Source organism: Oryx dammah, unplaced genomic scaffold (genome assembly GCF_014754425.2).
Source record: "Oryx dammah isolate SB20612 unplaced genomic scaffold, SCBI_Odam_1.1 HiC_scaffold_16, whole genome shotgun sequence".
Taxonomy (NCBI): Eukaryota; Metazoa; Chordata; class Mammalia; order Artiodactyla; family Bovidae; genus Oryx; species Oryx dammah.
Window position 1 is genome coordinate 2,871,786 of NW_024070200.1, and position 27,190 is coordinate 2,898,975.

General features: G+C 47.9%; 1 protein-coding gene and 2 pseudogenes across 3 annotated transcripts in view; 2 read left to right on the top strand and 1 right to left on the bottom strand.

Moving 5' to 3' along the window:
- The first annotated feature begins 6,900 nt into the window (after positions 1–6,900).
- LOC120875685 lies at positions 6,901–7,431 on the top strand (annotated as a pseudogene).
- Positions 7,432–9,422: 1,991 nt separating this feature from the next.
- Positions 9,423–27,190, top strand: part of MOK (MOK protein kinase) — a 44,157-nt gene continuing 26,389 nt past the window's right edge. For all 3 annotated transcript variants that reach the window (XM_040256889.1, XM_040256890.1, XM_040256891.1), the window contains exons 1-2: positions 9,423–9,618; positions 23,709–23,823. In XM_040256889.1, coding sequence (XP_040112823.1) covers positions 9,612–9,618; positions 23,709–23,823 — 122 coding nt within the window. In that variant the 5' untranslated portion in view covers positions 9,423–9,611. The remainder of the gene's footprint in view (positions 9,619–23,708; positions 23,824–27,190) is intronic.
- Positions 9,818–13,627, bottom strand: LOC120875385 (annotated as a pseudogene).

Sequence of the window (27,190 nt, forward strand, 5' to 3'; positions counted from 1 at the left end):
ATTCCACAGCTATTTCATGATTTATTCATGTGCTAGTTAACAAAAGAGAGCAAAATGACGACAATTTCCAGACATCTTCAAAAGGAGGGAGGAGGAAAAGCTATGCCTTACTTAAGGCATAGACAGGTTTGGCAAAGACACGTTTTAGAGTGCTTAGACGGGCTTAGTAGGTGCTGTGCTGAGTGTATTAAACTGTGGTGCTAGTGGAGGGTTGACTGGACAAGTTCCTGGAGACTGGGACGCTTGCCTGTGTTCTGAAGGACAAGGATAGATCGGTGTAAGCCAAGGGGGTAGAGTGAGCTGCCTACGATGAGTTGTAGGCAGGCATCCCGCCTGTTTTGCTTACAGGTGAATGTCCAGAGTCTAGCACCCTGTCTGGAATAATACATGATTAATAAACAGGAGTCAGGTTGTTACTGAACCAAACTTGGGTCCCCTCGTTTGTTTACTGTAAAGCCCACCTACTGCCCCCAGGTTATGGTGAAGGAAAGGGTGACATCTATTGTAGGAAGCCAAGCAAGGAGTCCAGCAGAGCTGGTGCTCGGAATACCCCAACTCCCCAGTGGGTTTCAGCAAAGCATTTTTAAAGGCCAGGTGAGGGAGGGGGTGTCATGGGGTGTGTGATGAGCTCATACATAGTTCTCCGCTTGGGTGATAGTGGCAACGGGACGGTGTCATGGGGTTAGCATTATTGCTCCTTAAGCATCAGTAGGTCTGGGGCTTTGTGCTCATGGTCATCAAGAAGCTAATTTCTTCCATTTGGTGGTGGTTGTTAGCATCTGTAAACAACTCAGGAGCTGTGCATCAGATACTATTATCTAGGCGCTTCCAAGAGAAGCCAGACCAGAGGACATGGGGGAGGGCGTCTGTCCCGGGAAGGCCCCAGAGGGTTCTCAGTTACAAGATGGATAAACGAACTAATTTCAAAATTATCTAACACTTTAAAACAAAGTCAGATAAAGTCATTTCTCTGAGTTAGGGTTGCCAGATTTAGCCAATACTTTAGCATAAGGCTGTCCTGTGCACTATATGGGGCATGCTTCTACTAAACCAGGGGCTTCCCCGGTGGCGCTTGTGGTGAAGAACCCACCTGGCCAATGCAGGGGACGTAAGAGAAGCAAGTTCCATCCTCGGGAGGGAAGATCTCCTGGAGGAGGCTGTGGCAGCCCAGTCTAGTATTCTAACCTGGAGAATCCCATGGACAGAGGAGCCTGGCGGGCTACAGGCCACGGGGTCGCGAAGGGTCGGACACGACTGCAGAAGAGACTCGGCACATATGCTAAACCAGTAGGCAGCTGATCTGAAATCCGGTTTCAGCTGGGCATCCTGTACTGTATCTGAAAATCCCACAGCCGGAGTAACAGCAGCTTGAAAGACCCCACCTAACCTGCTCCTTTCCCCGCTTTGTTCTGCCACAGCCTCATCACCCTCTTTCGTGGTTGTTCCAGCCACGTTTCCTGAGCAGACAAGGCGCTTCCGGCAAGGCCACCCAGGATTCAAGGTCGGGAGACGCAGTGACTAAGAATAGACGGCAGGGGGCACCCTAGACAGACGTAGGGAGCTGCGCACTTGGGTGCCTGGGCTCCTCGGAGTCCGGTGCTGGCGGAAGGCCGCAGCGCTCTTCAAACCTGTCTGAACTTCTCCGGCCATTTCTCACCCCATCTTACAGGGCTTCCAGGACAAACAAGTCCTAATTTTCAATCTTTGAGTTAGGAAAACACATACATGATCAGAATTAAACCCGTATAGTTACATGGGTTTTTAAATATCCAAGGGGGTGCTCTGTTGCACGCAACTATCTCAGATTTTAGTTGTTTGCTTTAAAATCAACTTATAAAACGTGTCATTCTGTTTATAAATTGGAACCTTTGGTATGAAAATAAAGGCACCACTGTATTCGTCTCCTCTCAGTGCGTGCATTAGTCACCCGGTTGTATCTGACTCTTTGTGACCACCTGGACTGTAGCCCGCCAGGTTCCTCTGTCCATGGGATTCTCCAGGCGAGAATACTGAAGTGGGTTGCCATTCCCTTTTCCGACTCAGGGACTGAACTGGGGTCTCCTGCACTGCAGGCAGATTCTTTGCCATCTGAGCCACCAGGGAAGTCCATTTGTTTCCTAGAGGTGCCATAATAAAATTCCACAAACTGGGTGATGAAAACAACACAATTATTCATTCACAGTTTTGGAGGCCACAAGTCCAAGGTCAAAGTGTCTTCAAGGTTGGTTCCCTCTGAAGGTTCTGAGGAAGAACCTGTTCCAGGCCCGCTCCCACACTCCTGGCGGTTTGCTGGCATTCTTGGATGCTCCCCAGCTTGCAGAAGCATCACTCATCTCTCCCTCCAACCTCACATTCATGGATCCCAGGTTCCTAGGACAGCGCCAGGCACAGCATACATTCAATTAACTATTTGTTAAATGAATGTCAAATTCACTCTGCTGAGCATTTCACGGCCTTTTCAATCTGGAAACGTGTCCTTTTGTCCTGGCAATTTTTTGTTTGTTTGTTTTGGCCATGCAGCGAGGTTTGTGGGATCTTAGCATTGGAGAAGGAAATGGCAACCCACTCCAGTGTTCTTGCCTGGAGAATCCCGGGGACGGGGGAATCTGGTGGGCTTCCGTCTATGGGGTCGCACAGAGTCGGACACCACTGACACAACTTAGCAGCAGCGGCAGCAGTTCCCCAACCAGAGATTGAACCCATGATCCTGCAGTGCAGTCTTAACTACTGGGCCACCAGGGAAGTCCCCTTTTTATATTTTTCATTTTGACTCGGGGCCCTGGTGCACAGAGACAGAGAGAGCAAAGCACTTTCAACACTGAAGCTGAATTCTTGCCAGCCGATTCTGGAAAAAAAAGAAAGAAGGGAAGGAAAAAGAGAAGTGAAATGCTTCATTGTACAATATGTACTATGTCAAAGCTGTTAGACAATACAAAAGAAAAACAGACAAACAGAAGGGATTTTCAGATGTTGCTTCTAATTTGCTACAACAAATAGGTTGATTCAAGGGACTTGTAAAGTGTACTTCTTGAGAGTACGTGCATTCATTGGAGAGCTTTTATAAAGGTCTCTTTTAGACCCAACAGCCAGAGAAGCACAGGGAGCTGGAAGCCGAAGACCCGGGTCAGAGCCCAGGGGGCCGCCAGTGAGTGGGTGATTTCGGGAAAGACCTTCCCCTCTGGATCCCCAACAACAGGCCATATGACTTCCACAACCTGTCAGTCTGCCTGTTCAATTCCTCCCTATCAAGGATTAAGGTTTACCCTGGTTATCATTGTTTAGTCGCTAAATTGTGTCCAACTGTGTGACTCGAACTGTAGCCCACCAGGTTTCTCTATTCATGGGATTTCCCCAGACAAGAATACTGGAGTGGGCTGCCATTTCCTTCTCCAGGAGAACCTTCCTGACCTGGGGATCAAACCTGTGTCTGCCGCTTGGCACTTTACCACTGAGTCGCCTGGGAAGCCCAAGGTTTGCCCTAGATGCTCAACACTCATCGGAAATCGGCTTGCCCCTCCTCCTGGAGGAATGACAGCGCAGGTGACAGCTGATGGTGTTTCTTGATTAGTCAACAACCTGTATCGAACATTTGCTCCCTGCCAGGCCTATCTTAGACCTGATGCAGAATCCAGCCTCCATACACTGACACCAAATTAAATTTTGGAGACAGAGTTCTGGGTGAAGCAGAAAACAATGGGCTTCCCTGGTGGCTCAGCAGTAAAGAATCCACCTGCCAATGCAGGAGACATGGGCGCAATCCCTGGGTCGGGAAGATTCCCTGGAGGAGGGCACGGCAACCCACTCCAGTATTCTTGCTTGGAGAGTCCCGCGGACAGAGGAGCCTGGCTGGCTGTAGTCCATAGGGTCGCAAAGAGTCAGACATGACTGGAGCAACTTAGTACGGACGCACTCATGCTATACAACAAAGTGACTCGTTATACACACACACACACATATGTACAACCTATTTCATATTCTTTTCCGTTATGGCTTATCACAGGATACTGAACGTAGTTTCCCGTGCCATCCAGTAGGACCTTGTTTCTTCATTCTACACCTGCCCATTTGCACCTGGTAGTTCCTCCATTCCCCTCTGGCTTGCCTGCTCCTCCTTTGTCTCCACATCTCCTCCCTTCCCTAGCTGGCAACCGTGTGACCCTGCTCCTTGGGACTCAGGGGAGGTCATGGAGGCTGAAGGACGTCTATTTCCTGCGAACAAGACACTGGAAGGGGGACACAGAAAGGCCTTTGTGCCCAGGAGTCCTACGGGGCCTTGCCTGGTTTCAGACACTGGGCAAAAATCAAACAATATCCTCTAGAGAGACAGAGATATCACATCTACTCTTCACTCTTTGCAGAGGGTATTTTTATCCTCATTGTTCAGAAATGAGGAAACACTGGCCCTGTAACTTGGCTGGAGTCACCCACTTGGTTCGCTGATTGGGGTCACTCACTTGGCTCACTCTCCTACCACTTTAAGAATTTTTCTATTCGCTTCTTAGGAAAAGTTTTTTCACACTTAAAAATCTATTGTTCCATGTGCGTTTTTGTTGGAAAAGTGCCTGGACTCCTCTTTAGCCTGACATTGACTTGTTTTGCATCCACACTTGACCACAACCTCATTTGTAACTGCTTTGGTTAACTGCCATTCTTCATGTTCATTTGAACGGCTGATGTTCTTGCTCTTATTTCACATTCCCGCTCTTGCTAAGTTTCCTCTGAGATACATTTATTATTTATTTTTATATTATTATTATTATTTTGGCCATGCCACATGGCTTGTGGGATCTCAGTTGCCCGACCAGGGGTGGAACCCAGGCCCCATCAGCAAAAGCGCTGAGTCCCACCCACTAGGTTACCAGGGAACTCCATTATTTTCTAATGTCAATCTGATTTCTAATATCCATAGGTAGATTTGTGTTTCATCCACCTCACCGAGGTTAACATGTGTGAAATTTCTGTCTTTCCTAATTTTTCTAACTTCTGCCCATTTCCTGCTTTGAACATTAATTAAGAAGCTCAGCAGAAACAGATTGTCTGCTAAACATAGCTTGAATCTCTTGAGACTGGAAATTAGGGAAAAGCTAATGTTGGGATACAGGATGAACTGTCTGAGGAACAGTTTTGGAATGAGTCAAAAGGCGCGAGTGGCTATAATTAGGTGATATTCACACAGAGCTTTAAAAGCAGAGCTCCGAGGATGCAGGCTGGTTTCACTCACAAGCATCTTGTGAGCATGTGACATATCCCTGGTGGCTGTATGTGCTGAGCGGGCAAGGGGCTCAGGGCGGGGCCCTCCCTGGAGGAGCTCGCAGCCCATTACTTCTCATCTGTCAATTCCTCTTTTGTCATTTAGTGCAAGAGTGGTCTAAAGAAGCAAGGACCTAGGCCACACACCGGAAACCCGAGAAGGCTGAGCCCGCTGTCTATGAACTCTACAGAAAGACTTCCCAGGCTATTCTGAAGTAGCATTTCCTAGTCTTCTTAGAATTAAAGGAAGAATGGGCTGCTGCTGCAGCTAAGTTGCTTCAGTCATGTCCGACTCTGTGCGACCCCATAGACGGCAGCCCACCAGGCTCCCCCGTCCCTGGGATTCTCCAGGCAAGAACACTGGAGTGGGTTGCCATTTCCTTCTCCAATGCATGAAAGCGAAAAGTGAAAGGGAAGTCGCTTGTCGTGTCGACTCCTAGCGACCCCATGGACTGCAGCCCACCAGGCTCCTGCATCCATGGGATTTTCCAGGCAAGAGTCCTGGAGTGGGGTGCCACTGCCTTCTCCGAAGAGTGGGCTGGTGGGTCTCAAACTATGGTCGTGAGCGCAGCAGTGGCATCACCTGGGGCTCTGTTGGAGACGCACATTTTAATATTTATCATACTTATTTATTTGGCGGCACTGGGTCTTCAAGTTGAGTCTGGTGGGATCTAGTTCTCTGACCAGGGATGGAACCTGTGTGCCCCACCCCCCCACGTTGGGAGCGCAGAGTTTTAGCCACTGGACCACCAGGGAAGTCCCAAGACGTGAATTTTCAAATGCTACCCCAGAATGACAAACTCAGGAAGTCTGTGGGTGGGGCCCTGCAGAGTCCAGAATCACCTGAAGGCAGGTGAGTTCAGCGCCGGTTAAAGATTGAGAACCTCCGCTCTAGGCAAAATCTCACACAGTTCCCTTTCTGCCTTCCTGCTAAGGTCCCTGTTTGTTTCCTTTGATCTTCCACTCTGAAGGCCCTTCCACTCCCCTCTCCCAAGGCCTCCAAGTTCGAAGTGCAGGTTGCAGACCAGGGTGCTGGTGTTCGTGGCCTGGAGGGCTGAAGTCCAATAGCCCCTGCTCACCTGGGGAGGAGCACCAAGGCTGTGTCTGCCTACAGGGGACGCCTTGCTGTGACCCTTGCTCAGGATGAGGAGCCCCCTGGGCTTCTTCAGGATTTCACTACTAATTGTCCACAGCGAAGGTGAATAGAAGATCCAGATGATGATATAAAATGCATTCACCGGTTCACCTTTCAACAGGTATTCAGTGACTACCCAGAAAGTCCTTCTGCCTGCAGAAGAGATAAAAGACAGGTGGGTGGGCTAAGAAGCTTAAAACCTACCTTGGTAGAAGAAAGGAATATGAAAAAGACAGTGTGAGAAAGAAAGAGAGATCAATGTGACTTAAATACAAGTCCCCACGTAAGGGGAAAGACCACAAGGAGAAAGAAGAGAGAAATCAATTCCAATGATCTGGAGAGATTAGATGTGGCTTTTCAGAGCCAACAAGGACAGGACCACCCACAGTAATACCCACACCTCATCCACTGCGAGAATGTAGACCATTCTCAGCAATCGGACTGCTGGCGCTCCAGAAATGTCGACATGACTCTGAGCTAGTAGCAGCAGCGCTCAGTGGCTAAGTCATGACTCTATGCTTACTCTAAAGGGATGCACAGTAAAGGGCCCCAGAGGCTCAGTGGAGGGACTTCGATCACGTCAATGTAGCATTCAGTCTCCTCGGAAAGAAAAAAGAAGAGGTTCCAAGTTGACAAATGGTGGGGAAATAAAAAGGAACTGGTTACTGTTTGCACGATCTGTAGTCGTGTACAGAACATGATCAAAAGTGTCACGCTGGGCTTCTGTTACAAGATGAGGTCTGTGTGTGCTCACTTCCCCATCGATGCTGCTATTCAGGAGAATGGTTCTTTTGCTGAAATCTGAAAATTTCCGGGGGTGGAAAATACATCCACAGGGTTCAGATGAGGCCAGACATTGCTTATTCAGTACCTCAAGCCCAGGAAGATGAGTTGAGTCTTGAAGGAAACCACACGGAACTTGTGTCAGATTCAGCAAGCCACAAGGATATCAGAAAATTTTTGGATGGTATCTACGTTTCTGAAAAAGGAACAGTTCAGCAGGCTGATGAATAAGCTCTGGGTGGTCCGGCTACAGAAACCACAAGACGCCAGATGATTCTTTGGACTCATTTGTGATAGTTTAAAAATGAAATAAAAGCTCTTTTGATTTGGGAAAAAACACAATAATAATACCAGCAATAATCACCCTGTTTTTTTTTTCAATTCACTTGATAAAATTCACATAATGGATCGTTCTAACCATTTAATACATACAATTCAGTGATTTTTACTAGACTTACAAAGTTGTGCAACCATCACCACTATCTAATTCCAGAATGCTGTCAATACCACAAAAAGAAATCCCTTACCTGTTAGCAGTCACTCTCATTCCCCCAGTTCCTGGAAGCCTGTATCTATATTCTGTCTCTATGGATTTGTCCAGTCTGGAATTACTCTGTAAACAGAATCATACAACAGGTGGCCTTTTGTGTCTGGCTTACTTCACTTAGTATCATGTTTTTGAGACTGATTTACAGGTTTGGAGTTTCCCTCTGGGGCAATGAAAATGTTTTGGAGCTAGATAAAGGTGATGGTTCCACAACATTGTGAATGTACTGAATGTCACATTTTAAAATGATTGATTCTATGTTATGTGAATTTTGACTCAAATTTTTAAAGTGAAGTAAAAAAAACAAAACAAAGTAGATACCTTTTGATGCCTTCGGATTGTGGTGCTGGAGAAGACTCTTGAGAGTCCCTTGGACTGCAAGGATATCAAACCAATCAATCCTAAAGGAAATCAACCCTGAATATTTATCGGAAAGACAGGCTGAAGCTGAAGCGCCAATACTTCGGCCTCCTGATTCGAAAAGGTGGCTCACTGGAAAAGCTCCTAATGCTGGGAAAGATTGAAGGCAAAAGGAGAAGAGGGAGGCAGAGGATGAGATGGTTAGATAGTATCACCGACTCAAGGGACATGAATTTGAGCAAACTCCAGGAGACAGTGAAGGACAGGGAAGCTTGGCATGCTGCAGTCCATGGGGTTGCAAAGAGTCAGACACGACTGAGCGACTGAACAACAGCAACAACAACCTTTTGACTCAGCAGCTCCACTTGAAGAATTTCTCCTACAGGTATACACGAACGTGTGGAACATGATATATGTTCAGAGCTGGTCACTGCAGCAGTATGTGAAAGATCAGCTTATTAGAAACAACCGAGATGTCCAGCAGGGAAGCAGTTAAATAAGAGATGGTGCAACCATGAAGTGGGACTTCCCAGGTGGCTCAGGGGTAAAAGAATCCGCTTGTCAATCGAGGAGTCGAAGGAGATGAGAGTTAGATCCCTGGGTCAGGAAGGTCCTCGAGAGGAAGAAATGGCAACCCATTTCAGTATTCTTGCCTGGAGAATCCCATGGACAGAGGAGCCTGGTGGGTTACAGTCCATGGGGTCGCAAAGAGTCGGACACAACTGAGCGCACACACAGACAACCATGAACTGGAAGAGCCATTAAGTTAAATAATGAAGCTCTTTGGGTCCTGTTAGGGGAACCATCCAAGTTAAAGTATCAAGTAAAAAATGCAAAATACAAAGCAGAGTCTATACAACACTACCACTGGTGTAAGAAAGAGGGGGAAAAAAAAGATCTCTTAAGAGTTACCTACTTTATGCGGAGAGGAACTGGGGCAGAACAGTGGGAGGGAGGATTTCCACTCTGTTCTGTTTTTGTTATTTTTGAATCTTGAATCACGGGACTATATTATCTACAGTCAATGGATATTCAATTGTAACATGCGACTGCAAAGAAAAGGTATCAATTGACTATTATTTAGTGTGTCTCAGCCCAGTTAAAGCTCAAGGCTGTCGTCCAGGCATTAGGTCCCAAATCACTAAATTCTCAGGACGGCTAGGGAGAGCGATCCCAGGGAAAGTCGCCTACACTCAAAAGCCGGGAACAGCTTAAGGCTGCAAGGAGGGTTGCTTAGCAACTAGAGTGAGGAGGCGGGCCATACTGCGCACGCGTACATGTAGGACCAGAGGGCGCCGATAGGTCGTTTTGCGCACGCGCAGTTTCCGGCCTCGGGGTGGTCGGGACCTGACGGTTGCTAGGGTGACAGGGATACAACATGGCGGCCGGATCCTAACGCTCTCCGTTTAGGGACCACCACGGAGGTCCTAGTTCGGGACCCTGCCTCTAAGGAGTGGAAGCCAGGGCCCACACTTTCTATCCCTTTCTTCTCCGTCCAGTATCGGCAAGGGGTTGTCGCCGGCTTCCGCACCCAGGATGAAGAGTTGAGTGGAGCTGCGAGGGGCGGGACCAGAGGGCGAGTGGCGGCGGGTGGGGGCCGGCTTCGCGAGGCTCTCGGTGGGCGTGGGAGGTGGGCAGTGTGGGGACCCCAAACCTCGGTGGGCTGTCGGGGACCCGCGTCCCCGGGGGCAGCCGGAGGGGGCAGCCCGAGGGGTTCAGGGCTGGTCGGGCTGTGAAGGGTCTCAGAACGTCGACCCGAGTCCAGCTGAGGTTTATTTTGGTGCGAGGTTACATTAGAGTTTGGGGAGGTTTTCATTCTTTTAAACGGTGGGTTGAAAACATTTGGCAGTAATGTAGTGAGAGGCTATAGTGAGGCTTCCTGCCTTTTATTGTCATTGGTTTAGTAGACAATTGAGAGGAAAGCTGGGCTGTATATTTTACTTTATTATTTTGGGGTCAGGTAGTACTGCTTTCGGAGAAGGCAGTGGCACCCCACTCCAGTACTCTTGCCTGGCAAATCCCATGGACGGAGGAGCCTGGTAGGCTGCAGTCCATGGGGTCGCTAGGAGTCGGACACGACTGAGCGACTTCACTTTCACTTTTCACTTTCATGCATTGGAGAAGGCAATGGCAACCCACTCCAGTGTTCTTGCCTGGAGAATCTCCGGGACGGGGGAGCCTGGTGGGCTGTGGTCTATGGAGTCGCACAGGGTCGGACACGACTGAAGCGACTTAGCAGCGGCAGCAGCAGCAGCAGCAGTACTGCTTTTGTCAGAACTTCTTTACAGAAATTTTGGAAGAGCCTTTCAGTAAAAGAGCGTTTCTGGGAAGTTATGAAATGAGATAGTCATCCTTGAAAATGTGAGGGTACCATATTTATCTGTGCTTCAATTTGTGGATTATGAACAGTCCAAGCGTAATCAACTAGAATGGGCTGCTTTTTTATTTTTACATTACTGTACAGGTATACTTATTTATGCTGTGAACCTGAGGTCCAGAAAAATTCCAACCTGTTTTGTTGTGAAAAGATTAAATTGTGTTGGGTATAGTTATGATGTTAAATTTGCATTGTATCCTGACTGTCAATTGGTAATCGGTATATGGCATAAATTGTGTCACAAAGATGTTTAAAACAATTAATTCATCTCATTCATCCTTTCCAAGACATTCTTATTTTCTTCATATAATTAATTTTTCCCTGCACTGGGTCTTCATTGCTTCACGCAGGCTTTCTCTAGTGATGTCTTGTGGGACCCACTCTTTGTTGTGGTGCCTGGGCTGATTGTGGTGGCTTCTTTTTTTTTCTGAGCACAGGTTCTGGTGCACAGGCTTCAACAGTTGGAGCACTCAAGCTCAGTAATTGCGGCTCACAGGCTTTGGTTGCTCCCAGGCAAGTGAAATATTCCCCGAGCAGGGATTGAACCCGTGTCCTCTACATCGACAGGAGCATTCTTACCGACTGTACCACCAGCGAAGTCCAAGAGGTTCTTATTTTCTTTTGTTAGATATTGTTTACGTGATTATCTTTTTCAGTAATGCACCCAAAGCAGTAGATTACAAGGTCTACAAAAGGCTTTACATTTTTATGTATAGTGTGGACTTACATACACGTATGTTTTACTGTATTCCTTTTTTTTTCCTTCCCAGCTATTCATTTTGAAAAATTTCGAATCTACAGAAAAGTTGCAAGAAGAGTACACTGAGTATCCGTGCACCCTTCACCTAGATGCTCCACTTGCTTTGTGTTTGTGCGCTGTCTCACCGTGCACTGGTGTTTCCTGTCTCTCTCCGTTATGTATTTATTTTCACTAAACCTTTTGAGAGTTAGCTGTAGACATCATTACATTTCACCATTACTAATTCAGCAAGTGTCTGCTAAGGACAAGAACATTCTCCTACATAATCACAGTAAATAGCATGCTGATACAATACTGTTATGTAATATGCAGTCTATAGCTCACATTTCCCCAGTTATCCCAGTAATATCCATGATAGGTGTTTTTATTTTTTCCAGGATCCCAGTCAAAAATCACAAATGTTAGCATATGTGTACATATATATATACACACACACACACACAGTACATACACACACACACGATCTATATGTTAACATTTGCATTTTATGATTTATATCTTTTAAACTTTTGTTTTTTAAAAACTATTTGTTTATTTATTTGGCTGCACTGGGTCTTAGCTGCAGCACGCGGGATCTTCAGTGTGAAGTCTTAGTTGTGGCACATGGGATCTGGTTCCCTGAGCAGGGATCGAACCCAGAGCCCCTGCGTTGGGAGCTCGGAGTCTTAGCCACTGGGCCACAAGGGAAGTCCCAAAGGGTGCACTTTAAGCTTTAAAATTTTGTGTTTTTTCAAGTATAATTGACCCACAACACTGCTAGTCCCAGCTGCACAGCGTAGTTATAGTGTTTCTCCACATTACAAAATGATCATTTTTATGCGTTTATGAATAATTTTACGTCTTTTTGTATTTTCATGATGTTTAGTAATTCAGGTCACCATTTTTCCCACAGTGCATGAACTAATTAATTTGGTACACCCTTCTTTATTGAAGGATCTTGACCTTGTTTTTAGTGATTTGGTTTGAAGTACTTTGTCTCTCAAAGAGAATGGGAATTAGAAGCTGAATCCTCTTTTAAACTCTAGTTGAGAGTTACACTTAGTAATTAACTTGCCCCTTAGTTCTGACTGGAGAAGGATATGGCAACCCAGTCCAGAATTCTTGTTTGGAAAATCCTGTGGATGAGAACCCTGGTGGAGTATAGTCCATAGGGTCGCAAGAGTCGGCCACGACTAAGCGACTAAAACAACGTAGTTCTGATGCTTATCACCTGCCTTGATTAAGATCTTTAGAAGCAGTTTTAATACAGATAGTTGGATTTGGGTGTGATAGTTTTAGAATTGCACAAAAAGTGAATTTGAACTCCATTTTCATGCTTTAAGGCTCAAATTCCACTTAAACAGGGCTTGGTTTGGTAAAAATGAATGGAATCTTAATGTGAAGAACTTATTTATCTTCTGCATTCTGTCTGCCTTTTTTCATGTAGCTATGTGATTTAAACTTCTAAAAACTTGTTTATTTGTCTGTGCTGGGTTTCCGTCGCTGTGTGCTTGCAGTCTCTCTCTGGTCGGCGAGTGGGGGCTGCTCTCTAGGTACAGTGCACAGGCTTCTCATTGCAGTCTCTTCTCTTGTTGCTGAGCATGGACTCTAGGCTCGTGGGCTTAGTCACGCCAAGGCAAGTGGGATCTTTCCAGACCAGGAATCAAACCTGTGTCTGCTGCACTGGTAGGCAGTTCCCAGCCACTGGCCACCAGAGAAGTCCTATCAATGTTTATACTCCTCAGCATATAAGTCTCACTTTCTTGGTAGGATTTGTTTTTATTATTTTTGACGTGACTTAAAAGGGATGATTGTTCATATTCCTTTTGTGGTATTTTGTTGTTAGCATAAAGAAATGTAACCAATTTCTGTATGTTAATCTTGTATCCTGCTGCCTTGCTGAACTTTTTTTTTTTTTTACATCAAAACAGCTTATTAACAGAAAGCAGTAATCGGAGGAGTCCTGTTCACAGATGGGGACCACGGCGACCCCCTTCCTGCAGGTGCTGTCGGAGGGGATGGGGGCGACATCCTCAATCCGCCCAATCTTCATCCCTGAGCGGGCGAGGGCCCTGAGCGGTGACTGGGCCCCTGGTCCAGGAGTCTTGGTCCTGTTTCATCCTGTGGCCCGGATTTGATGTGGAGGGCAGTCATGCCCAGCTCCTTGCATCTCTGGGCTACATCCTGGGCAGCCAACACGGCAGCATATGGAGAGGACTCATCTCGGTCAGCCTTCACCTTCGTCCCACCAGTTATACGGCAGATGGTTTCCTTGCCAGAAAGATCGGTGACGTGCACAAAAGTGTCATTGAAGGATGCAAAGATGTGGCACACACCAAATAACGTTTCCTCCTTCAGCCACCTGAGGGCCGAGGCTGATACCTGTTATTCCTTCTTTTCCTTCCCTTTGTGAGGTGCCATTTCTGTGCGTCTTCTCCAGACTCCGCCACTGGAAAGAGAGGGTGGATGCCTTGCTGAACTTTATCAGTTCTTGTAGTTTGTGTGTCTTTAGGGTTTTCTATATATAGTATCATGTCATCTGCATATAATGACAATTTTACCTCTTCCATTCCAGTCTGGCTATCTTTTGTTTTTCTTGTCTGATTGCTGTGACTAGATCTTCCAATACTATGTTACATAAAAGTGGTGAGAGTGGGCATCCTTATCTTGTTCCAGATTTTAGTGGAAAGGCTAAGAGCCTTTTCATTTTTATTCAGTTCAGTTCAGTTCAATCGCTAAGTCATGTCCAACTCTTTGCAACCACATGGACTGCAGCATGCCTGGCTTCCCTGTCCATCACCAACTCCCAGAGTATACTCAAACTCATGTCCATTGAGTTGGTGATGCCATCCCGTCATCTCATCCTCTGTCGTCCCCTTCCCCTCCCACCTTCAGTCTTTACCAGTATCAGGGTCTTTTCCAATGGTCAGTTCTTCCCATCAGGTGGCCAAAGTATCAGAGCTTCACCATCTGTCCTTCCAATGAATATTCAGGACTGATTTCCTTTAGAACTGACTGGTTTGATCTCCCTGCTGTCCAAGGGACTCTCAAGAGTCTTCTCCAACACCACAGTTCAAAAGCATCAGTTCTTCGGTGCCCAGCTTTATTTATGGTCCAACTCTCACATCCATACATGACTACTGGAAAAACCTTAGCTTTGACTAGACGGACCTTTGTTGGCAAAGTAATGTCTCTGCTTTTTAACATGCTGTCTGGGTTGGTCATAGCGTTTCTTCCAAGGAGCAAGCGTCTTTTAATTTCATGGCTGCAGTCACCATCTGCAGTGATTTGGGAGCCCAAAAAGTAAAGTCTCTCACTGTTTGCATTGTTTCCCCATCTATTTGCCATGAAGTGATGGGACCAGATGCCATGATCTTAGTTTTTTGAACATTGAGTTTTAAGCCAGTGTTTTCACTCTCCTTTTTCACTTTCTTCAAGAATATCTTTAGTTCCTCTTTGCTTCCTGCCATAAGGGTGGTATTATCTGCATATGTGAGGTTATTGATATTTCTCCCGGCAGTCTGGATTCCAGATCGTACCTCATCGTTTTTACTGGCTACATAATATTTCAGCTTGTGGATTCAATCCTTGATCAGGGAACGAAACTCCAGCAAGCCATGTGGCCAAAAAAAAAAGATGCAGAACTTTTCTGTTGCCCCTGAGAGTTGTCTTGCGCTCCTTTGCAGTCAGTCTCCTCCTCCACCCCTGGCTCCCAAGATCATTGATATGCTTTCTATTGCTAAAGTGTTGCCTTTTCTAGAATTTCATATAAATGTAGTAAATATAAATGTATGTGATTTTCTGAATCTGTCTTCTTTGGTTAGCATGTTTTTTTGGGTCCATGCATGTAGTGGCATCTTAGTAGTTTGGTCCTTTTTATTGCTGTATTCTAGCCCATGAATCGGAGAAGGCAATGGCACCCCACTCCAGTACTCTTGCCTTGAAAATCCTATGGATGGAGGAGCCTGGAAGGCTGCAGTCTATGGGGTCGCTAAGAGTCAGATACGACTGAACGACTTCACTTTTCACTTTTCACTTGCATGCATTGGAGAAGGAAATGGTAACCCACTCCAGTGTTCTTGCCTGGAGAATCCCAGGGACGGGGGAGCCTGGTGGGCTGCCGTCCATGGGGTCGCACAGAGTCGGACACGACTGAAGTGACTTAGCAGCAGCCCATGAATATGCCACAGTTAGTTTATTCATTTTGCAGTTAGTGAACATTTGGATTGTTCCATTTGGCGGCTTTTGTGAATAATGCTGCTATTAACATCCATGTACAAGTCTTTGTGTGGACACATGTTTTCACTTCTCTAGATTCCTAGGAGTTGAATTGCTGGATTGGGTTGGAAGTGTGTATTTACTTTTATAAGAAACTTCCTGTTTTCTAAAGTGGCTATGCCATTTTAAATCCACCATCGTCCATGTGTGAGGGATCCATGCATTCCACATCCCAGCCAACACTTGGTGTTTCCAGCCTTTTACATTGGAGCCGTTCTAGTGAATGTGCTTCAGCTTGGGTTTTAAGAGCTGCTGCTGCTGCTGCTGAGTCGCTTCAGTCGTGTCCGACTCTGTGCGACCCCATGAACGGCAGCCCACCAGGCTCCCCCGTCCCTGGGATTCTCCAGGCAAGAACACTGGACTGGGTTGCCATTTCCTTCTCCAGTGCATGAAAGTGAAAAGTGAAAGGGAAGTTGCTCAGTCGTGTCCGACTCTTAGCAACCCCATGGACTGCAGCCCACCAGGCTCCTCCGTCCATGGGATTTTCTAGGCAAGAGCACTGGAGTGGGGTGCCATCGCCTTCTCCGTTTAGGAGCTAGTTGTTGTCCTTTTATTTGTTCAACAACTGTCTACGGTCTTCCCCAATGGCTCAGTCGGTAAACAGTCCGCCTGCAATCCAGGCGACGCAGGAGACCCAGGTTTGATCCCTGGGTCAGGAAGATCCCCCGGGGGAGGAAATGCCAGGAGAACCCCATGGACAGAGCAGCCTGGCAAGCTGCCAGCCGGGGGTTGCAAAGAACCAGACACGACTGCGCACACTTGCACACAGCGCTGTCGTGAGAGGCACAGGTTACAGCTCAGGGTAGACACAGTCATGGGATGTTGTGACTGGAGTGCCTGGTGGACTGCCTGGAGCAGAAGGCCCGGAAGGATCCAATAAGGGAAGAGCAAGCACGACTGCGGTCGCCACATGTGAAGGTCATGCCGCTCGCCGCTGGAGTCTGTGCAGCACTGTTCCTCATACCAGAGAGTGGGGCACTATATCGCGGGCGTCCCTGGTGGTTCAGACGGTAAAGAATCTGCCTGCGATGCGGGAGACCTGGGTTCAGTCCCTGAGTCAGGAAGATCCCCTGGAGCAGGAAATGGCAACCCACTCCAGTATTCGTGCCCAGCGAATTCCATGGACAGAGGAGCCTGGCAGACTACAGTCCGTGGGGTTGCAAAGAGTCAGACACGACTAACACTTCCACACGTTCATATCATTGGCAGTGGGGTTCCCAAGCTCTGCCTTTCTCATGGGCATTGTCAGCCGAGCCGTTACTTTGGAAAGGGTCTTATGGTCACCGTTCCTATGAGTACACTTGTGTGACCTCTGCGTCTCCTGGACAGCGTTCTGCTCACGGGGGGCAGCGTTCTGCTCACGGGGGGCAGCAGTGGCCGTGTGGTTGGGAAGCTCTTCTGGGGTCAGACTCCCGGCACGTGCAGCCTCCTGCTTCATCGGTGTGGCCCTGGGCAGGATGCCTAAGTTCTCGGGGCCATAGTTCCTCATTTGTAAGATGGGCTAATGGGGTACCTGTTGCATGGGGTTGTTGAGATGATTAAGTGAAAAGTGGTGCCTGATGCTTCGCATTCAGATCTTGGTGTTTGATAAATATCTTCCTCTGATAGAAGGAACCAGGACTCCTTGGCCAAATGGCAATCCTAGGACTGAAACAGGAAATACACAAGCTTTTGTAGTGCCAGAAAGTAAGAAGGTACTGAAAAAACAGATAATGTAAGCCTAGACAAACCTTGTGGATGGGGACATGTCAAAGGGACCAAGGAGCCAACAGAAAGAGCTCCTAAAGGCCAGAGCAGGAACAGTTTGAAGCAACACACTAAAGTAGCATTAGATTATCCTGGAATATAAAATAAATATCCATGGATTCCGACTAACATTAATGAAAAAACATATTCTGAGAGTTTGATGGAGGACTATGAAGGTAGTTTAAGGAGCATCTTTCCAGTCGTTTATCCTCCCTGCCCTCCCGATCTCTCTGTGGTTTATATGGATGGTCTGACCTGGGAAAGGAAGTGACCTACGAGACAGGAGAGCGCTCATTGTGATCTGAAATACCCGGTATTTCAACACAGATGAATAAAAAAGGATTGGTTGGCAGTTAGTCGGTAGTCGTAATTTTGTGGTTCAGCTGTCCAGGTTCCTCCTGCAGCGTGTGTCTGGAGGACTAAGGAATATTGGACGGGGCATGCGCCATGACGTTTCTTCTTTGACTCGTTTGTTGACGAGGATGTACAGGGCATAAAGACGCTAGTAGACTTTACCTTTACGAGGCTTATGGCCTTGCGGAGAGAGGTGCAGAGTGGGCACGAACAGGTCTGTGGCAGAGGACAGGGTGCCCACAGAGGGAGGAAAGTCGTCTACTCTGAGGCCTACCTACCAGGTTGGTCCTGGGAGATTAGAATCTACAGCATCACGTATTCAATTTTGGACACTAAGAATCCATGAATTTGGCCTTTAATATTATCTAAACAGGAGTGTGCCTCTCTCCCTCTGCCTCCCTTTTAAAGTAAAGGACCTAAAGCTGGGGGCTCGGGAACACACTCTGTCCTCGAGCTGAGGGACTCTGTCTTCCTGACCTCTGTGTCCTCCATGCGTGGCCCAGCGCCTGCTGTGCAGCTGGTGCCGGTGGGCTGCAGTGATGTCCACAGTCCTGTAGTCACACCGCCAGGGGTGTTTAATTCATTTAGGCTGAAGTACAGTGTGCATTGGGCTTCCCAGGCGGCATTAGTGGCAAAAACAAAAAACCCGCCTGCCACAGCAGGAGATGCAAGAGACACGGGTTCGATCCCTGGGGCGGGAAGATCCCCTGGAGCAGGACATGGCAACCTACGCCAGTGGTCTTGCCTGGAGACTCCCACGGACAGGCAGGCTACAGCCCGTAGGGTCATAGAGAGCTGGACACAACTGAATGGATTTAGCATGCACGCATAGCAGAAATTGTGTTGGCTGGGGAGTGTGGGTCCCAAGACCACCCCTAGATTTGCTCAGAGAACTCACAGGATTCAGGTTACACTCTGGCTCACAGCTGTGATGTCCTCAGTGAAAGGAGCAGAGCAGCGAAGGAGAAAGTGCCGCGGGCCAGAGCCTAGAGGAAACGAGACACTGACCCCCGAGTCCTGTCCCAGTGGAGTCCCCCAGGGCGCGCGCCGTTCTTCCAGTAGCAGACTGACAGCACGTGTGACCTGTTTCTGTCAGCACAGCTCGTGAGAGCCCCGCTGCCCGGGGGTTTTACTGGGGGCCGAGAGCTCAGGCGCCCTCTGCAGATTCAGTGCAGACCACGCTGCTCGCTTGAACGGTGTAGGCATCGGGAGGGACTCTTCCTGCAGAGACTGGGGGGAGCCTTTCCCAAATCTGGGTTCCCAGATGGCAGCCAGGGCCAACCTTGCAAGCAGATGTCTCTATGGGGAGTGGCTTTAGGCCCTCCATGTGAACTTTTTCTGCACAGTAATAGACTGTCTCTTTTCAGGGAGATTTCTGAGCATTCCAGTCTAGTCCATCCAAGAGAAGGGAAAGGTTTGATGTTGTTTTAATGAGCAGCAGTTATTCCCTGGCTGTTCCTTGATGAGTAGGAGTGGGGTTAGGCAGGTCAGGTGGGTCTTCTTGAGGACCAGAGGATGTATTACTCAGTAGAAGCATCTGTCTGGTTGAGTTTCCCCACAGTTTCCAGTTTGGAGGCTCCCTAAGAAATTTGTCAGAGTTGTTTTATGATGCTCCAAACTGGACAAACTAGTGGTAAGCGACACACAGGGCCTGTAATTTGGTCAGTTTGTTTTCAAGAAGCTTCTCGGGAGGATTCACCCAAGAATCTTACCAGTCTGGTTCCAGGACTTACTGGGTAGGTTACCTGTTTGAGGGAGGCTCTGGGCTTTAGGTAAAGCTGTGGTTGTCAAGTGGGTTACAGCTTCTGGTTTTAGTCAGAAGGCCTCTGACGCTTGTATCCTGAAGACCCGCCCAGGGCTGAGCCCTGCCTCACTCCAGCCAGCCGCTCTCGGAGGGCGAGCGGGAAGAACTGTAGAAATGGCAGAACAGCTTCAAACTCCTGCCATGCTGGGAGCTTGGTCAGTGACTTTTTACTCAGGGAACGCTTGGCGAAGAGGGATTGGAGGGCTTAAACATCCGCAGTTTGTCATTCCAGAGCAGCCCCAGGAGTTCTGAGAGACCTGTGTGCTCACACGCAGCGCAGCCCCCTGTGTGCTCCGGGGACACGCGGCTGATTCGGGGAAAGTCACTGAGGAATTCCGTAGTCAGGCCAGTTTCTCTTTAACCTAAGCCACGTTCCCTAAGCTTGTTTGCTCGTGGAACCCCCTTTGGGGGAGTACCCGTTACTGTCTTAGGGGTACTAGTGTTTTGCAGAACTCAGTTTGGAAAATGCTCGCTGAGAGTTTTATCAGCGCCCTCGGGTAGATTCCCTGCAGGTGATGCTGGGGGAGGCCCTTCCTGGTGTGATGGCCCAGCCTCTTCTCACACAAAGTACAGGTGGTTGCAAGGCTTGGCTTCCGTCATGCTGTTTGCTCAGGACTGTGGCTTTTAGTGTACAGATTTCCTTACATGTGAATTGTTCAATCACTGAGTTGTATCTGACTCTTTGCAACCCCATGAACTGCAGCACGTCAGGCTTCCCTGCCTTTACCATCTCCCTGAGTTTGCTCAAATTTATGTCCATTGAGTCGGTGATACTATCCAACCATCTCATCCTCTGTCGTCCCCTTCTCCTCCTGCCTTCAGCCTTTCCCGGCATCAGGGTCTTTTCCAGTGAGTCAGCTCTTTGCATCAGATGGCCAAAGTATTGGAGCTTCAGCTTCATTCAGCATCAGTCCTTCCAATGAATATTCAGGGTTGATTTCCTTTAGGATGGACTGGTTTGATCTCCTTGCAATCCAAGGGACTCTCAAGAGTCTTCTCCAGCACCACAGTTCAAAAGCATCAATTCTTCGGTGCTCAGCCTTCTTTATGAATGGAATGGTCCTAAGACTGAAACTGTATTTTATTGTCCCAAGCATTCTTTTTTTTTTTTTTTTTGCTGTTGTTTTTTGTGTGTTTGTCTTGGTGTAATGTGGTTTATGTCCAGCTCTTGTAACTTGCCAGGACCAAGTACTGTTAGTATTGGGGCTGGCAGTCCTGCCCAGAGAGTTTTCATTTGGGAAATAGGATGGAGACCTGTTTGAGGAGCCAGAAGAGGCTCTCTGGAGCTAACCACAGAAGAGGACATCTAGTCTCCCTGTTAGGGGGTCTGTGGAGGAATGTAAGTGGTCCCTAAACTTTGCTTTCCTCATTTAAGAGGTGGTTTCAGTCTGCTTTAGTTGTGAGGACCAGTGAGTCTCACTACACTTCACAGTGTGGAGGTGTCTTATAATTATAACCGTTAATTAAGGCTGAGCTTGAGAACAGGACATGTCTAGAGCAGGAAGGCCCGGCCCTCCCGGGAGCTAGAGCCGTGGTGAGAGCCAGCTCGTGTTGGTCTGGGCAGTGGGGCTTTGTGCACGTGACTGTTCGACAGTAGCATGATCCAAGTCTGTTTTTCTTTGTGCTTTTCCCTGCAGGTACTCTTTACTGTATATCTTTTCTGTGTCTCATATTTTCTATTTATTCCTAACTTTGGCTTGCTTTTTTTTTCTTCTAATTTTTAAATATTGGAGTATAATGTCCGTCCAGAAAACTGCACACTCTAAAGGAGGGCCTTCTCTTTCAGACAGAGCACATTAATACCTTGCGTGAATTCTGATTTGAACAAACTAACAGAAAAAAGGCCCACTTTTTTAGAGTAATGTTTTTGAGAAATAGTGTGCTTAAAGACTTTAAAAGTGCTTATCCGTTAGCAAGAAGTTATGAGTGCAGGTTGGCGAGTTTTCAGAAAGTGAACATAGTCAGTAACCTGCCGCATAGCCAGAGCAGAGCTCACCGTGTCCTGAAGTCCCCAGGGCAACCACTGTTCTGACTCGAACACCACAGAGCTGTCTGTTTTCACAGCTTTATTGAGATGTAATCTACATACTATAAAGTTCACCCAGGTAAAGTTTATGATTGGGTGATTGTTGGCGTTTTTACTGAGTGCTCCAGCAATCATCATAATCTATTAAAGCACTTTCATCGTCACCCCAAAAACAAACCGGGATCAACTTGCCTGTATGCCCCATTTCCTGTGGACCCCGCCCACCCTTGGCAACCACTAACCTACTCTCTGTGTCCATGGATTTGCCTGTTCTGGACATTTCATGTAAATAGCCTTTTGTGCTTGGCTTCCTTTACTTAGCATAATGTTTTCAAGGTTCTTCCGTGTTGCAGCCTGTGTCTCTGGCTGAATACTGTCATCGTGTAGCTAGACCATGCTGTGTTGATCCGTTTTATTTATTTGGCTGTGCCAGGTCTTATTTGTGGCACTCAGAATCTTCATTTATTTAGTTTTTATTGTGGCATACAGGATCTTTAGTTGCAGCATGAGGGATCTAGTTCCCTGATTAGGGCTCGAACCTGGGTCCCTATGTTGGGAATGCAGGGTCTTAGCCACTGGACCGCCAGGAAGTCCCTGTTGACCAATTCTTTAGCTGATGGACGTTTCTTTTCTTCCCACTTTTGGCTATTGTGAAAATGTTTCCATGAACATATGTGTACCACCTATTGTTTAGACTTATGCTTTCATTTCTCTTGAGTCTATACCCTGGAGCGGAATTCTGAGTCATAGCTGTATTAGTTTATACTTTCGGCAGAAGTGAATGGGAATGTATAGGATTTTAAAGAAAATCCAAACATTGTCATTTTACCTGGAAAGACTTTAGTATCAACACTTCTTGCTAACGGATAAGCACTTTTAAAATCTTTAAGCGCACTATTTCTCAAAAACATTACTCTAAAACACTGGGCCTTTTTTCTGTCAGTTTGTTCAAATCAGAATTCACGCAAGGTATTAAAAATGTGCTCTGTCTGAAAGAGGAGGCCCTCCTTTGGAGCGGGATCATTTGAAAAGCCTGCTCTCTGTCGGTGTGGGTCTGGGACCTGCAAGTGCTGGACCCTGTTTGGTCCAAGCTTGTTTAGGAGGTTTCTGATCTTCCTGCTTCTGGTCAGTTGCACGCTCAGTGTTCTCTCCTAAACATCCTTCTCAAGCCTTGCTTCTGTTGTGCCTTGCTGCCTCAGGCTACAGGAGTCTCCTTGCTCTCTAAGGCAAGTGCTTGGGTGGGGTGGAGACTGGCTGCCTTCCCGTGACTTTCCAGTGACCTTGGTGCAAGGCTGAGTAGCTTGTTCACCTGTCAAATATCACAGCTGCTTTCTGTGAAGTTTTTTTTGGTCTTCTCCTCCTCTTACTTGGACCACAGAAACCTTTCCAACCCAATGAAGTGTTTGGTTTCTGGGCTCTCTCACGCCTTCCGTTTCTGCTTGGAAAGTAGCACGTTTCCCCTGCGCTCACTTCTGTCTGGAGAGCCCTTGTCGGGTCATCATATTCATCACCCTCTGTCGTCCTGGCCCTTCTTGCTGTGTCCCTGGGCCGACAGGCTCCGTGGACACTTGGCCTGCGAGAGGCAGAGTTGCTGCAGGCAGTCTGCCAAGGCCGGCAGTTGCACCCTGTCGAGCCGGGCCCTCCAGTGGCCAGCCTGCTCCCCTCCCTGCCCCCCTCGCTGCTCCACGGCCGGTCTCCGTCTTTGTTCCCAGCACGCTCCCGGAGACTCCTTTCTGTGCCTGTCAAGGTTCGGTCAGGAAGACAGGAACTGCTCCGGTGTTTCAGGTGGCAAGGGATTTAAGGTAGTGACTTGGAGGCTTATAGAGACATCGTCGGGGCCCAGGTGGTGGTGGTGGCCACAAAGCCAGGGAGATGTGCTGTCAGCTTCCAGAAACGCAGGGAACGATGCCCCAGGAGCCTGCTGCAGGTCCACCGGGCCTTGTATGGGACCTCGGGCTGGTTGGGACACGGCCACGCCTGCCGGAGGCCAGGCCCGGGCTCGCCGCTCCTGCGAGGGCCACCCATGCGGCCCGCCTCGGCGCCTCTGCTCTCGCATCCCGTAGGGGTCCCCAGCCTTTCCTCGCCTCACGTGACTCCTGCTGCACGAGGGGAACAGAGACTGTGCTGCCAACACACAGCCCAGCTTCTCTTAAAATGAGGGGAGCAGCAAGCCTTAGAAAACATAAGCAAACCATCCTCGACATGTTGCTGTTGGATCATCTTACAGATGAAGGCACCTGCTGTCTGGAGGCGAGTACGAAACAGATGCATAAATAAACTTTTATTTTTATAATTGTTTTTATTTATAGACTATAAAGCAATTGGCAAAATAGGAGAGGGAACATTTTCTGAAGTTATGAAGATGCAGAACCTGAGAGATGGCAACTACTACGCATGTAAGCAGATGAAACAGCGCTTTGAAAGGTAGGCAGCCCAGGCCTGTTGGAGATAAATACAGGAATAGGTGTGACTCGATGAGACCAACTTGATGGGAAAACTATATTCATGCGACAGCATGTGACATCAGATTTCTTTGGGCAGAGAGGATTAAAGGCTAATTTTATCTTTATTGTACTGGAATTTATTCATGTCCCAGTTTCAGCTCAGTTCAGTCGCTCAGCCGTGTCTGACTCTTTGTGACCCCATGAATCGCAGCACGCCAGGCCTCCCTGTCCATCACCAACTCCCAGAGTTCACTCAAACTCATGTCCATCGAGTCGGTGATGCCATCCCGCCATCTCATCCTCGGTCGTCCCCTTCTCCTCCTGCCCCCAACCCCTCCCAGCATCAATCTTTTCCAGTGAGTCATCTCTTCTCATGAGGTGGCCAAAGTACTGGAGTTTCAGCTTCAGCATCAGTCCTTCCAGTGAACACCCAGGACTGATCTTTAGAATGGACTGCTTGGATCTGCTTGCAGTCCAAGGGACTCTTGAGAGTCTTCTCCAACACCACAGTTCAAAAGCATCAATTCTTCAGTACTCAGCTTTCTTCACAGTCCAACTCTCACATCCATACATGACTACTGGAAAAACCATAGCCTTAACTAGATGGACCTTTGTTGGCAAAGTAATGTCTCTGCTTTTCAATATGCTATCTAGGTTGGTCATAACTTTCTTTCCAAGGAGTAAGCATCTTTTAATTTCATGGCTGCAGTCACCATCTGCAGTGATTTTAGAGCCCCCCAAAATAAAGTCTGACACTGTTTCCCTCTGTTTCCCCATCTATTTCCCATGAAGTGATGGGACCGGATGTCATGATCTTCATTTTCTGAATGTTGAGCTTTAAGCCAACTTTTTCACTCTCCTCCACTTTCATCAAGAGGCTTTTTAGTTCCTCTTCACTTTCTGCCATAAGGGTGGTGTCATCTGCATATCTGAGGTTATTGATATTTCTCCCGGCAATCTTGATTCCAGCTTGTGCTTCTTCTAGCCCAGCGTTTCTCATGATGTACTCTGCATAGAAGTTAAATAAGCAGGGTGACAATATACAGCCTTGACGTACTTCTTTTCCTATTGGGAACCAGTCTGTTGTTCCATGTCCAGTTCTAACTGTTGCTTCCTGACCTGCATATAGGTTTCTCAAGAGGCAGGTCAGGTGGTCTGGTATTCCCATCTCCTTCAGAATTTTCCACAGTTTATTGTGATCCACACAGTCAAAGGCTTTGGCATAGTCAATAAAGTAGAAATAGATGTTTTTCTGGAACTCTCTTGCTTTTTCCATGATCCAGCGGATGTTGGCAATTTGTTTTTTTTTTTCCCCCCTCTTAAAAAATCAATTTTACCTTATTTTATTTTTTATGTTTATCATCTCTTTATTTTTTTTTAATTAATTAATTTATTTATTTTTTATTTTACTTTACAATTCTGTATTGGTTTTGCCATACATTGACATGAATCCACCATGGGTGTACATGCGTTCCCAGACATGAACCCCCCTCCCACCCCCCTCCCCACAACATGATCTCTGGTTCCTCTGCCTTTTCTAAAACCAGCTTGAACATCTGGAAGTTCACGGTTCACGTATTGCTGAAGCCTGGCTTGGAGAATTTTGAGCATTATTTTACTAGTGTGTGAGATGAGTGCAGTTGTGCGGTAGTTTGAGCATTCTTTGGCATTGCCTTTCTTTGGGATTGGAATGAAAACTGACCTCTTCCAGTCCTGTGGCCACTGCTGAGTTTACTATAATAGTAATAAATAATGGTCACAAAAATTTAAACTGGAGAAGTATACCTCACTGTAAACCGTATGTTCCTAAGAGTTGTGTTTGTTGGATTTTTATAATTGAAACCTTAGATTAGCAATATAGAGGTGCTTGTGACTTAATTAGCTGTGAATCAGTTACTATGTTGAAAAATAACTTTCAGGTAAGCTTAGAGAGATGTGTTCCCCAGGAGGGACCAGTGCACTTTGTGGTGCGGGGAGTCCTCTGGTTCTCGCTTCGTCCCTTTCCGACCGCCCTGGCCTTTCCCACAGAGCAGCCTCTCGGAGTCCTCCGCACGGGCCACCCTGAGTCAGAGGGCACGTGTGGTCAGGAGACTGTCAGGTAAGGAAATAAGCGATGGCACCACGGCAGCTGTCCTGCTTCTCAGTAAAGAGGTGTGAAACTCAGTCTTTTTTAATATCAAAGGAGTCGAAGCCTCTGAATATCTAAGGCAACGTTTTAAAAAGCATAGTAATCCCTGTCCTGAAAATGTGGAGCCTTCTGAGTGTTTTGGGGTATAGGCCTTGATTTCAGACTCTTAGGATGCAAAGATAGTGTCTCAAATTGGAAAGCAGTTTAGGCCTTTTACCACGTCAAGGAGATTGGGTAACAGTGATGTCAGCCTGGTGACGTCCCCGCGGGGCAGGTGTCATCGTCCCTGCTTGGCACCTGAGGAGAGGTGGTTCGCGATGTGAAGTCACTTGACCGTGGTCGCCCCGGCCGCTGGGCGGGCAGAGCCGGGCCGAGGCGCGCGGTGTTTGCCTGCTGCAGCGACGCTGAGGTTGCGGCGGCTTCTGCTCCTCCTCCTTTCCATCACTGCTTCCTCCGTTGTCTTCTGAATTCTCTGTATTTCTTTATCCACCCCCTACCTCTGTCTTTGCCTTAATGCTACACCTGGTGGAGAATTTGCTGCCCAGCGTTCCGATTACCCCCACCGCCCAAGCAGACGGCCTCACTCAGCCGCCGTGGAGAAACGCCCCACAAACCCAGCGGAGCAAGACGGGACTCTGAGCGGCGGGTGGGATGCATTCGCTCGGTCAGAGGCCCGGGCTCCCTGTCAGCTCACTGTCGGGTGCGGGGTAGACGTGCTTGCGGACGGCAGGGCTTTCCAGCTGCAATTTTGGTGAAGACATAAACACGAAGTACAGGCCAGACAAAACACCTGCGGACCCCAGGACCCCCACGAGGGTTGCCGGGTCAGAACCATGCAGAGGCAGGGCTGCTCTGGGGGCCCAGCCGGCCAGGAGGGGTCACGTGGCCACCGATGGGCCTTCAGGAGGCAGAGAGACCTGTGATGTGTGAGAAGCGCTCCTGGAGGGGGTTAGAGTGGCTTGAGGGCAGTCCTTTGGGGAGGCAGCACTCAGTTTATCTGGAAAAATGCCTTGGGCTGACCTCAGCCCCCCGGGAGAAAGTGGAGCCACCCGAGGGACGCGGTTCCCAGCAGGTCCCGACGCTGAAAGTACCTCGTCCACCCGGCCCTTGGCTTCCTTGTCGTGAGGCACGGACTGAGCGAGGTGGGAAGCGGAGGGAGCCGGCACGTGAGGCCCTGTGACCCGGCACGCGAGGCCCTGTGACCCGGCACGTGAGGCCC